The sequence below is a fragment of the Mustelus asterias genome, chromosome 4 (genome assembly GCF_964213995.1).
Source record: "Mustelus asterias chromosome 4, sMusAst1.hap1.1, whole genome shotgun sequence".
In the NCBI taxonomy this organism is placed as follows: Eukaryota; Metazoa; Chordata; class Chondrichthyes; order Carcharhiniformes; family Triakidae; genus Mustelus; species Mustelus asterias.
Genome location: NC_135804.1, coordinates 76,889,295 through 76,902,561, shown reverse-complemented (window position 1 = coordinate 76,902,561; position 13,267 = coordinate 76,889,295). Strand labels below are relative to the sequence as shown.

The following is a 13,267-nucleotide window of genomic DNA, read 5'->3' as shown; positions in this document are numbered from 1 at the left end:
GTGGATGTGTTTCCTGTGAGGCAGTGTTGATGGGGACCTGTTTATTGTGGGGCAGTGTTGTCGGGGACGTGGTTCCTGTGGGGCAGTGTTGACAGGACGTGTTTGTTGAGGAGCAGTGTTGTCGGTGATGTGTTTCCTCTGGGACAGTGTTGTCAGGGACGTGTTTCCTGTGGGGCAGTGTTGTCGGGAACATGTTTATTGTGGGACAATGTTATCGGGGATGTGTTTGTTGCAGGGCAGTGTTGTTGGCAATGTCTTTCCTCTGATGCAGTGTTGTTGGGGAGGTGTTTCTTGTGGGGCAGTATTGTCGGGCAGTGTTGTTGAGGACGTGTTTCCCGTGAGGCAGTGTTGTCGGTGATGTGTTTCCTCTGGGGCATTATTGTCGGGGACGTGTTTGTTTCGGGGAAGTGTTGTCGGGGACGTGTTTCCTGTGGGGCAGTGTTGTCGGGGACGTGTTTGTTTCGGGGCAGTGTTATCGGGGACGTGTTTGTTTTGGGGCAGTGTTGTCGGGGACGTGTTTGTATTGGGGCAGTGTTGTCGGGGACGTGCTTCCTGTGGGGCAGTGTTGACGGGACATGTTTGTTGAGGAGCTGTGCTGTTGGCGAAGTGTTTCTTCTGGTGCAGTGTTGTTTGGGATGTGTTTCCCCTGGGGCTGTGTTATCGGGGACGTGTTTGTTGTGGGGCAGTGATGTCGCGGAGGTGTTTGTTGTGAGGTATTGTTTTCGGGGACATATTTGTTGCGTGACAGTATTGTGAGGGATGTGTTTCAAAGAACAAAGAACATAGAACAAAGAAAATTACAGCACAGGAACAGGCTCTTCGGCCCTCCAAGCCTGCACCGACCATGCTGCCCGACTGAACTAAAACTCCCTCCCCTCCCGGGGACCATATCCCTCTATTCCCATCCTATTCATGTATTTGTCAAGACGCCCCTTAAAAGTCACTACCATATCCGCTTCCACTACCTCCCCCGGCAACGAGTTCCAGGCACCCACTACTGTCTGCGTAAAAAATCTGCCTCATACATTTCCTTTAAACTTTGCCCCTCGCACCTTAAACCTGTGCCCCCTAGTAATTGACTCTTCCACTCTGGGAAAAAGCTTCTGACTATCCAGTCTGTCCATGTCTCTCATAATCTTGTAGACTTCTATCAGGTCGCCCCTCAACCTCCGCCGCTCCAGTGAGAACAAACCAAGTTTTATAGAAGGGATATTATTAAACTAGAAAGTGTGCAGAAAATATTTTCTAGGATGCTACCGGGACTTGATGGATTGAGTTACAAGGAGAGGCTGAATAGACTGGGACTTTTTCTCTGGAGCATAGGAGGCTGAGGGGTGACCTTATAGAGGTCTATAAAATAATGAGGGGCATAGACAAGGTAGATAGTCAATATCTTTTCCCAAAGGTTGGGGAGTCTAAAACTAGTGGGCATAGGTTTAAGGTGAGAGGGGAGAGATACAAAAGTGTCCAGAGGGGCAATTTTTTCACACAGAGGGTGGTGAGTGTCTAGAACAAGCTGCTAGAGGTAGTTGTTGAGGCAGGTACAATTTTATCTTTTAAAAAGCATTTAGATAGTTACATGGTTACGATGGGTATAAAGGGATATGGACCAAATGCGGGCAATTGGGATTAGCTTAGGGGTTTTAAAAAAAAGGGCGGTATGGACAAGTTGGGCCGAAGGGCTTGTTTCCATGCTGTAAACCTCTATGATTCTATGACTAAGGTTCTATAAAGCTGCAACATGATTTGCCAATTTTTAAACTCAATTCCCTGGCCGATGAAGGCAAGCATGCTGTATGCCTTCTTGACTACCTTCTCCACCTGCATTACCACCTGCGTACCTGTACACCCAGATCCCTTTGCCTATCAATACTCTTAAGGGTTCTGCCATTTACTGTATATTTCCTATCTGTATTAGACCTTCCAAAATGCATTACCTCACATTTGTCAGGATTAAGCTCCATCTGCCATCTCTCCGCCCACGTCTCCAACTGATGTAAATCCTGCTGTATCCTCTGATGGTCCTCATCTCTATCCGCAAATCCACCAACCTTTGTGTTGTCCGCAAACTTACTAATCAAACCAGTTACATTTTCCTCCAAATCATTTATTTATATATATAAAACAGTTTCCTCTGGACCAGTGCTGTCGGGGACGTGTTTCCTCTGGGGCAGTGTTGTCAGGACTTGTTTGTTGCAGGGCAGTGTTGACAGGACGTGTTTGTTGAGGAGCAGTGTTGTTGGGGACGTGTTTCCCCTGGGTCAATGTTGTCGGGGATGTGTTTCCTGTGGGTCAGTGTTGTTGGGAACATGTTTCTTGTGGGGCAGTGTTGTTGGGACGTGTTTGTTGAAGAGCAGTGTTGTTGGTGATGTGTTTCCCTGGGGCAGTGTTGTTGGGAACGTGTTTCCTGTGGGGCAGTGTTGTCAGGGACATGTTTATTGAGGAGCAGTGTTATCGGGGACATGTTTCCTGTGGGACAGTGTTGTTGGGGATGTGTTTATTGTGGAGCAGTGTTGTCGGGAACATGTTTATTGTGGGGCAGTGTTGTCGGAGACGTGTTTCCTGTGGGACAGTGTTGTTGGGAATGTGTTATCTGTGGGGCAGTGTTGTTGGCGACGTTTTTCCTGTTGGATCGTGTTGTCAGGGACGTGCTTGAGGAGCAGTGTTGTCGGCAATGAGTTTCCTCTGGTGCAGTGTTGTTGGGGATGTGTTTCCTGTGGGGCAGTGTTGTTGGGGATGCGTTTCCTCTGGGGCAGTGTTGTCGGAGACGTCTTTATTGCGGGTCAGTATTGTCGGGGACATGTTTATTGTGGGACATTGTTGATGGGGATGTGTTTCCTTTGGGGCAGTGTTGTTGGGTCGTGTTTGTTGTGGGGCAGTTTGGTCTGAGGAACAAAGAACAGTAACCTGAGGAAAGGTTCTGTTTCGTAAATTTAAGAGTAAGGTTTAGAGAGAGGCTCCAAAATGCATAACTGCTAAAAGCAGATGTAAAGCAAAGTGGGCTTGTGAGGAGCCAGCGATCCAAGGTGATCTTGATGTTGGTAACCCCTTACTATGGGCCTGTGAAGCAGTGGTATTCTATTGGTATGGCTAGGTATCTGACAGTGTACAAGGCAAAGCTTGAATGCATGTGGCTCCAGGATAGAGGAATACCAGAAGTAGAGGTTGAAACCATGGAGGTGGAATCTTGGTGAAGACATCTGAGATAAAACATCATTTAGGAAACGATTCAAAGGCATGTTCTTCGATAGCAAAGATTTAAACCCTTGTTTGGAAGACAGAGTTCCGATGAGACCATTTGGCTCACAATATGACAATTGTTGGGGGAAGTTGATGAGAAATGTGTCGAAGTTGTTTGAGTGGGATCTGTCATGTGCTTTCAGAGTGTGGGGTCTCTGATCACATTTTGCCTATTGGTTTACATGGACTGTGCGTTTACTGAGAACATTAGAGTATAATGTAGATTTTGTAACTTGTGTTATCCTTACAAATCAGTACAAATATATAAAGGTATAGCTGGAGTAGTGTATAATCATTCATCTTGTTTGTTCAAGGTTTTATACTTAAAGTTCAGCACCAGACTTCTGTGCCTGTTCAGTAACCATCCTTCATGCATCTAAGCAAAAGATATAAATTAGGACCTATCAAGTTGGGTTCTACCCTGGGATTGGATTTGTCCGGTAGTAATATCAGCTGGGATCATAACAATGTCTTTTTTTTAACTAAATGCCTAACAATTTGCATTTTGAACACTCTCGTTGACCCTTTGCATCCATGGCTGTTTAGGGAAGAGGGTTCCAGATTTCTCTTTGTGGGAAGAAATGCTTCTGGAAATTTCTTCTAAATGTTTGGCTCTGATTTTAAGATTAGGGGCTGAATTTTACCATCCCGCCCGCTATGGGAATCATAGCGAGTGGGACACGGACCATGCAAAGGTCCACTGACCTCAGGAGGGATCTTCCAGCTTTGGGGCGAGCGTGGCCTGAAAATCTCACCCTCTGTCGTCTTGTTCTGTATTCCACCACCAGAAAAATGATTACTTTGCATCTGGCCTACCAAAAGCCTTTTGCCATATCCCATTGCAGTTTTATCTACCTAATTGCAGTGAGACCATGTCCAGCAATGGCCCCTCTTCTCATCTCTCCAACATTACATCTCTCCTGGGTCTGGTATTGGTCTCCCCCTATTGCTCTTCTACAGCTACCCTTTGGTAACAAAACTTATCGAAACAAGATCAGCCTCCATATATACGTTGATGGCGTTCTATCTCTCCATCACATCTTTACTCCTCTGTTGGCACATTGAGTCTTGGGTGAGCCACATCTTGCTCCAGCTAAACATTAGGCAGCATGGTGGCATAATGGTTAGTACTGCAGCCTCACAGCTCCAGAGACCTGGGTTCAATTCCCACAACAAACACGTCTCCGACAACACTCCCCGACAGGAAACACATCCCTGACAACACTGTCTGACAGGAAGCACATCCCCAACAACACTGCCCTGCAACAAACACATCCCCGACAACAATGCCCTACAACAAACACATCCCGACAACGCTGTCCCACAACAAACTTGTCCCGACAACACTGCCCCACAACAAACACGTCCCCGACAACACTGCCCCAGAATAAACATGTCCCTGATAACACTGCCCTGCAACAAACACGTCCCCGACAACTCTGCCCCACAATAACCACATCCCCGACAATACTGCCCCTGAGGAAACACATCCTCAGGAGAAAACAGGAGAGTTTCAGACGTGTTTTACTATTTTTGGACAGAAGGGAGATCCTCACCAGTGGAGGGGGGTGGGCGGAGCCTAAGCTCGCTGGTGAAGCTGGATGCAGGCTGCTCCAGTCTCCCAGTGAATTGGGAGAACTCCTGCCAACCACCCAGGGCTTCAACGACCTCAGTTTCACCCTCCCGTTGTGGCCATCTCTGCTGCCTTTGTGCTGTCAGCCTGAGGATGAGTGTTCACTCCATCAACTTTGGCCCACTTTAGCTCTGCTCCTTTGCTGCCCCATTCCCCTTTCCTTCTTAAACTGCCAGGCTGCACAATCACAGCAACCCAGTTGACCCCACATCCCCAGCTTCAGCCTCCATATCCTTCTCATCATAGCAACACCCAAGGAAACCCACCCCTATTTGCTGAATGTGTACCATGATTTCCAAGAATGAAGTATAACTGAGGTAATGTTGAAATCCTGTCCCCTTATTTATAAAGGAGCCATTCTAAGTTGCATTGTAATCCTACCCCAGTGATTAATGTAATGCTGTAAATGGAGAATCTTAGCGGTCAGTTTGGAAAGACAGTCCTGACATCAGGAGTGGAGCTTCTTAAAGACTTTCCCCATAAACAGCATTGCAGAACTAGCCTCAAACAAGGGGAGGCCCTCTTCAAGGGTAAGCATGGCTGTAGGAGTATTGAGGCATTGGAAATTTGAGCTGTGGGAGGAGATTCAATGAGTGGGTAGATTCTATGTTAAGGACAAATGGACATGGGCTGTCGGGTGGTAGACGGTCATCGATCAGTTACCCAGTGTCTACCCCTGGTTGCTCATGTCCTTTGGTTGCTAGGTGGTGATGTATTGTCTGTTTGCCTGACAGGATCTCTCAGCATTAGCTATTCCCATTGAACGGACTCATGGAGGAGGTATTCATTAAAAGATCACAGCAGAAGAAAAAGACCTCCCCTCTCAACTATAAGGAGAGATTATTCATCCTGACTGACACCAAAATCTCTTACTATGAATATGACAGTGAGCGAATGGTAAGTGTACATTTTTTGAAGCCCCTCACTCAGCCTAACTGCAGGTATTAACTACAGAAATACTCCTAACTAGAAGTGTGGCTTTGTGGTGAACCATCGTTGGTTCCCACTATATAGTACTGAGCCAGGGTCTGGCCAGTACTACAAGGATGTACATATGTTACTGTTGGGTTGTGCTACTTGTTGCTGTTGGGGTTAGGGTGGGGTTGTTACACCTTTGTACTGTAGTGTTGTGGTACATCCCTGTCGGGCTCCGCCTCCTGGGAGAGGTATAAAAGTCCCTGCTCTGGCTGGGACCCCTTCAGTCTGGGATCGTGTATATAATTATTGGCTGCTTTGTTACAGTAAATAAAAGCCTTTTATTTCCCGAGCATCTAGCCTCGTGTTTGATAACGCACATCAATTTTATTTACTGTTGTTAAACTCTCGTCGAAGAAAAAAAAGAGAGTATGGAGCAGATCCTGAAGCCGGAACGCCTTACACTAGATCCACGTGCGGTGGGCGCCTCTAACACCTTCGACCACTGGCTGAAGTGCTTCGAAGACTACCTGGCAGCCTCCGCAGCGGTCACCACAGATGATGACAGACTCCGGGTCCTCCATGCGAGGGAAGCGACACTGTCTACCTCGCGATCCGTGCGGCCACCGATTATACAAAGGCCCTTGAGCTTCTGAAGAAGCGTTATATCAAACCGCCCAATGAAATACACGCTCGTTACCTCTTAGCCACTCGACGACGGCAGTCTGGCGAAACGATGGAGGAATATGCGAACGAGCTCCTACAGCTAGCCAGGGGCTGTAACTGCAAAGCTGTGTCGGCTGAGCAGAGCATGAACGACCTCGCCCGAGATGCGTTTGTGGCGGGAGTCGGATCGTCGTACATTCGACTTAAACTATTGGAGAAAGGTAACCTTGACCTCACCCAGGCAATCGAGCTCGCGGAGATGCTGGAGACAGCCTCCAAAAGCTTAGTATTGTATCCAGAAGACCACGTGGAGACAACGTGGCAGGAGCAGTCGCCAATCCCTCCTCGTCCCTCGGGTTCGAAATGCTGCGTAATGGCGTGCTCACACTCGGGCCAGACGACGGCAGCAGCTCCGGGCGGCCCGCGGTGTTACTTCTGTGGGGGAGCGAAGCATACTCGGCAATGGTGTCCCGCTAAGGCTGTGTTGTGCTCCACCTGCGGTAAGAAAGGGCACTATTCGAAAGTGTGCCGATCTAAATCTAGGAACGGCAGTGCGGCCTGCGATTCTTCAGAGCTCGGCTCTTCGTCGTCGAAATCATCAAGGGGTTCGTCCACGTGCGAAGCCAGGATGATGCCATTACGGTCGACGGAGTCGGAGGTGTGTGACCACCAGGGGTCGCTGAGTTTGGCGCCATCACCCACGTGCGACTTATGGGAGCGGCCATGTTGGTCGGCACCGATCGCGAACGACCAGCAGGGGTCCTCCTCGTCGATTTCAGCTGCCTGCAGTGGCGCTCATGAACCAACGGTGGCGTCGATCATCCTGGACCAGACCAAGCCTCATAGACTTGACAAATCTATGATGAACATCCAGGTAAATGACCACGTGATTTATTGTCTGTTTGACAGCGGGAGCACTGAGAGCTTTATCCACCCAGACACTGTGAAGCGGTGTGGACTCTGGATTCAACCTGCCAAACAGACAATCTCTATGGCATCGAGGTCCCGGTCTGTCACCGTGCTAGGGAGTTGCGTGGTAACTTTGACGGTGCAAGGCACAGTTTACGAACGTTTCAAGCTCCTAGTGTTGCCATACCTTTGCGCGCCAATACTTCTCGGACTAAACTTCATGGTCCACTTGAGGAGTGTAACCCTACAGTACGGTGGGCCACTCCCTTCACTGGCAGTGGGAAAACAGCAGCAGCCTCCAAATTGCCCAACGTAGCCTGTAGCCTCTCGACGCTGAAGATCACCACACCCTCCCTGTTCCAGAATCTTGTGCCAGGCTGCAAGCCCATCGCGACTAAAAGTAGGCGTTACAGCGCTGAGGCTCGGATCTTCATTAGATCTGAGGTTCAGCGGCTCCTCAAAGAAAGGATCATACAACCTAGCGCTAGTCGGTGGAGAGCGCAGGTCGTGGTGGTCAAGAGCGGGAACAAACCCCGGATGGTCATTGACTATAGTCAGACCATTAATCGATATACGCAGCTGGATGCGTATCCTCTCCCGCACATATCTGATATGGTCAATCAGATTGCGCAGTACCGGGCGTTCTCCACCATGGACCTCAAGTCTGCCTACCACCAACTCCCCATTCGCCCAGAGGACCGACAATACACGGCTTTTGAGGCGGATGGTCGCTTGTATCACTTTCTCAGGGTTCCCTTTGGTGTCACCAATGGGGTCTCGGTCTTCCAGCGTGCTATGGACCGAATGGTGGACCAGAACGGGCTGCGGGCAACCTTCCCGTACCTGGATAATGTCACCATCTGCGGCCATGACCAGCAGGACCACGACACGAATCTCCTGAATTTCCTACGCACTGCATCTCGCCTGAACTTGACCTACAACAGGGAGAAGTGTGTGTTTCGTACGCGCCGTTTAGCCATCCTAGGATACGTGGTGGAAAACGGGGTCATTGGCCCTGATCCAGACCATATGCGCCCCCTTTCTGAACTTCCCTTGCCTGCTAGCGCAAAAGCACTGAGAAGATGCTTAGGCTTCTTCTCTTATTATGCGCAGTGGGTTCCCAATTATGCGGACAAAGACCGTCCGCTCATTAAGTCCACGACTTTTCCCCTAACGCCAGAGGCCCAATTGGCCTTCGATAAATTAAAAGCCGACATCGCGAAAGCTACGATGCACGCTGTTGATGAGTCCATCCCCTTTCAGGTGGAGAGTGATGCATCTGATTTCGCCCTGGCCGCCACACTTAACCAGGCGGGCAGGCCCGTCGCATTTTTTTCCCGCACCCTCCAAGGCCCCGAAATCCGGCATTCAGCGGTGGAAAAGGAGGCCCAGGCCATTGTGGAGGCCGTCAGGCACTGGCGCCATTACTTGGCGGGAAAACGGTTCACCCTGATCACGGACCAGCGGTCCGTGGCGTTCATGTTTAATAACACGCAGAGGGGCAAGATCAAGAATGACAAGATCTTGCGGTGGAGAATTGAACTCTCCACCTATAACTACGACATCATATACCATCCAGGGAAACTCAATGAGCCCTCGGATGCCCTCTCGTGTGGAACATGCGCCAGTATACAGGAGGACCGTTTGCAGGCTCTCCATAATGACCTATGCTATGCTGGGGTCACTCGGCTCTACCACTTTATAAAAGCCCGCAATCTGCACGACTCGGTGGAGGACGTCGGGTCCGTAACAAGAAGCTGTCGGGTTTGCGCGGAATGCAAACCGCACTTTTACCGACCTGACCGGGCACATTTAGCCAAGGCCACTCGTCCCTTCGAGAGACTGAGTGTCGATTTTAAGGGCCCCCTTCCCTCAACAGATCGGAATGTGTACTTCCTCAATATCATTGACGAGTACTCTAGGTTCCCTTTTGTTGTTCCCTGCTCTGATACATCCGCTGCCACGGTTATCAAGGCATTCTCTTTACCCTGTTCGGGTACCCCGGCTACATCCATAGCAACAGGGGCTCGTCGTTCATGAGCGATGACTTGAGGCAATTCCTGCTCTCATACGGGATTGCCTCTAGTAGAACCACGAGCTCCAACCCTAGGGGTAACGGACAGGTGGAACGTGAGAATGCTACAGTCTGGAAGGCTGTCTTACTGGCGTTGAAGTCAAAAAGTCTTCCAGTCTCCCGTTGGCAAGAGGTGCTCCCTGATGCGCTCCATTCTATTCGCTCACTCCTGTGTACGGCAACCAATGCTACTCCCCATGAGAGGATGTTTTCATTCCCTCGGAAGTCTTCCTCGGGGACCTCATTACTGTCTTGGTTGACGTACTCAGGACCCGTCCTCCTGCGGCGACATGTAAGGGCCCACAAGTCCGACCCGTTGGTCGAACAGGTCCATCTCCTCCACGCCAACCCTCAGTATGCCTATGTGGCATACCCTGACGGGCGAGAGGACACGGTCTCGATCCGAGACCTGGCGCCAGCAGGGGACGTAGCAACACCTGTCGCTCCCATACCCCCTGTTACAAACCCCTTAACTCTTGTTTCTTCCCCGGACACGGTGCGGGCAGCATCGGAACCATTGCTTAACCCTTTTACTCCCGTGTACAGCTTGCCTGAGTCCAGAGGATGGTCGCCACTACAGGGCGTGTCAGGACCCCATGGACTACCGTCACCTCAGGGTCAACCGGCCTGTGAGTCCGCGGAAGAACAGCTGGACGCCGCCTTGGGGAGAACGCCACCGCAAGTGCCTACTCCGGTGTCACCGCCGGTATTGAGGAGGTCACAACGACGGTGCGGTCCCCCTGACCGTCTGAACTTATAGACTGATGACACTTTATTCTGTTTTTTGTACCCCGCCGGCCTTTGTTCTCAAAGGAGGGGTGAATGTGGTGAACCATCGTTGGTTCCCACTGGATAGTACTGAGCCAGGGTCTGGCCAGTACTACAAGGATGTACATATGTTACTGTTGGGTTGTGCTACTTGTTGCTGTTGGGGTTAGGGTGGGGTTGTTCCACCTTTGTACTGTAGTGTTGTGGTACATCCCTGTCGGGCTCCGCCTCCTGGGAGAGGTATAAAAGTCCCTGCTCTGGCTGGGACCCCTTCAGTCTGGGATCGTGTATATAATTATTGGCTGCTTCATTACAGTAAATAAAAGCCTTTTATTTCCCGAGCATCTAGCCTCGTGTTTGATAACGCGCATCAGGCTTCAAACTGTTGTCTTGATCCATATTTGCAGCTTTGCTTTAAGAGGATAACAACTTTCAATCTGGCTTTGTTCTCTCCCCATTTTCCTCTCCTCCTCCCATGTTGATACTAAGGGGCAAGATTTTCACTATTGATTTGGGTAATCTCCCATTTTAGCAGATCCAACTCCAAGGAAACAACCCCTTGCACATACAATTTTCTTTTGGGATTTGTGGGGGAGCAAGTTAGGCCTCGCCACCATAGAAGACAGTCCAGAGGTAGCCATGGAGTTGGTTGGACAGTGCTGAAATGGCCAATTCAGAAGATCTGCCTTGGTTCTCTGAACTTCTGCCCAATTGTATGAAATGCTGTTAGGCCCTCTAGCTCTCATCCCTCACACCCTCATTCTGCCTGCAGACCACCCCATTTACCTCACCCACCTCATACTGCTTCACCAACGCCCCCATAAAAACCCATTCACCCAGTATCCATTAAGGACAGACATAATTAGAGATGAAAAAACTTCTGATCGTCTAAGAGAGCTCTCATTCGGTACTGAAATTAACTCCAATTAATGAAAGCCAAACAGAACTTTTGAATTCCTTCAAGTAGTTAATTTGTTGTCAGAACGAACTATTATTGAGTAACCTCATCAAAGACAAGTGGGAGCGATCTTATCAAAACAATTCTAAGTTGTGCCCAAGAGCCGGCAGGGCAAGAGGGTAAGATGGCTGCCAATGAGTCCAAAGACAGCTTCAGCCTAGTTTTAAAAAAAATTATGGGGCTGGGGATTTAAATCACTTCAGATCAGGAAAGTTAAACAGACCTTAATCACCCCCAAGAGCATTTATGCCTCCTCTATAAATTTATGACTCTCACATTGCAGGGAAAGACCTTTCAATCAATGAAAATGGGGTCTGTTTGATTTCAGCATGAAGTTCAAATGATCCTGCTGGGTTTTGTGTTTCCTGCTCCATGATTCTGAGCTGGAGGCAGTGTTATGGAATATTTTTAAGATAGGGGTAGTTAGATATTGACCACGTTATTGGAGGTAGGTGGAATGTAGAATTGAGCCCAAAATCAGATCAGCTGTGATCTAATTAAATGGCAGAGCAGACTCAAGGGGCTGAGTGGCCCTCTCCCGCTCCTCTCTCACATGTTTGTATTCATGCTCTGCTCCTCGCACTTCGTGCTGGTAAAATGGCATCTGCTGAAATGACTGTGGGATTCCTACATCCAGATCCTGTCTGCCAGCTTGAAAAGCTCAACTCCATGAAATTCCAGCCCTAAATGGCACTGAACCATCAGCTGTACAGCTCCTTCCTGTACTGTGGACATCCTAGTGGACATCTTTTGTTGGGTGGTTTAGAATAATGATACTAAGGGTTAATTTAGCGTGGCCAATCAACCTAATCTGCACACCTTTGGACTGTGGGAGGAAACTGGAACACCTGGAGGAAACCCACACAGTCACAGGGAGAATGTGAAAACTCCACACACACAGTCATCTGAGGCCAAAATTGAACCCAGCCCCTGGTGCTGTGAGGCAGCAGTGCTAACCTGCCACCATGCCACCATGCCACCCATTGGTTATGCACTTTGCCTTAACCTTAAGGCAATGACTTCTCTTAAGCTCTAAGTGTCAAACAATAATTGGTTAACATCAGTCTGTTATTTACAATAGAGACGTCTTGAATAAAGGTCTATTCATTACTTCAGTCAAGATTATGTAAGCTGCTATGCAGGTGTACTATTGGAAATAAGTAAGCATCATGCCTTGGTTTTCCATGTCTGTCTCCCTCTCTCTCTGTATCTCTCTATCTTTGTGTATGTGTGTATGTGTGTGTCTCTGTCTTTCTCTCTCACTCTTTTGTTTTCCTTATTTTTCCCATGGAAGTCACTCTCATGGAACATTTTTATTGTTTTTCTTGGGATTGACGACATTCTTTATGAATTCTAGTAAGGGGAATAGGGTAGGTGGTGTAATGACTTATGGGAAGGAGTTTTATTAAGTTTAAGTTTATTTATTAGTGTCACAAGTAGGCTTACATTAACGCTGCAATGAAGTTACTGTGAAAATCCCTTGTTCGGTACACTGAGGAACAGTTTAACATGGCCAATGCACCTAACTAGCACGTCTTTTGGACTGTGGAAACCGGAGCACCCGGAGGCACCTGGAACCTACACAAACACGGGGAGAATGTGCAAACTCTGCACAGACAGTGACCCAAGCCCGAAATTGAATCTGGGTCCCTGGCGCTGTGAGGCAGCAGTGCTAAACCACTGTGCCCCCGTGCCGCCCAGAAGATCTTTAGGAATTTTAAGGAACATCTGTTTGATTGATGTGATATTTATGTTTTTATTGCCTCATTGATTATTTCAAATGCACTGAAATATTTTTTAACATATCTTTTATAGATTTTGTGATGTAATTTTTCTTTTCACTACTATTATTTTCAATAAGTAAGTAATGCAGCTACAATGAATTTCCAAAGGACAATAAAATTTAAATTGCTTTGAAACTGAAATTGAACTTAAAGAAAAGGTGTCCAATATGGCAAAGATTAGTGCAAGGCCAGAGGTTTGGGAAACATCTAGAAATCAGCAAAGGATGACTAAAAAGATAATAAAGAGGGAAAGATTGGAGTATGGGATAAAACTAGGAAATAAAAATAAACAGATAGTAAAAGCTTCCACATTTGATTTG

At 48.3% G+C, this 13,267-nt stretch overlaps 1 protein-coding gene across 2 annotated transcripts in view; it reads left to right on the top strand.

Annotated features, from left to right (window-relative positions):
* btk (Bruton agammaglobulinemia tyrosine kinase) overlaps nucleotides 1–13,267 on the top strand; it is a 162,102-nt gene that overhangs the window by 61,111 nt on the left and 87,724 nt on the right. The window contains exons 1-2 of one of the 2 annotated variants that reach the window (XM_078211206.1): nucleotides 2,703–3,235; nucleotides 5,608–5,770. In XM_078211206.1, coding sequence (XP_078067332.1) covers nucleotides 5,645–5,770 — 126 coding nt within the window. In that variant the 5' untranslated portion in view covers nucleotides 2,703–3,235; nucleotides 5,608–5,644. Of the gene's footprint in view, nucleotides 1–2,702; nucleotides 3,236–5,607; nucleotides 5,771–13,267 lie in introns of those variants that run through there. The other variant, XM_078211205.1, reaches the window with a different exon arrangement.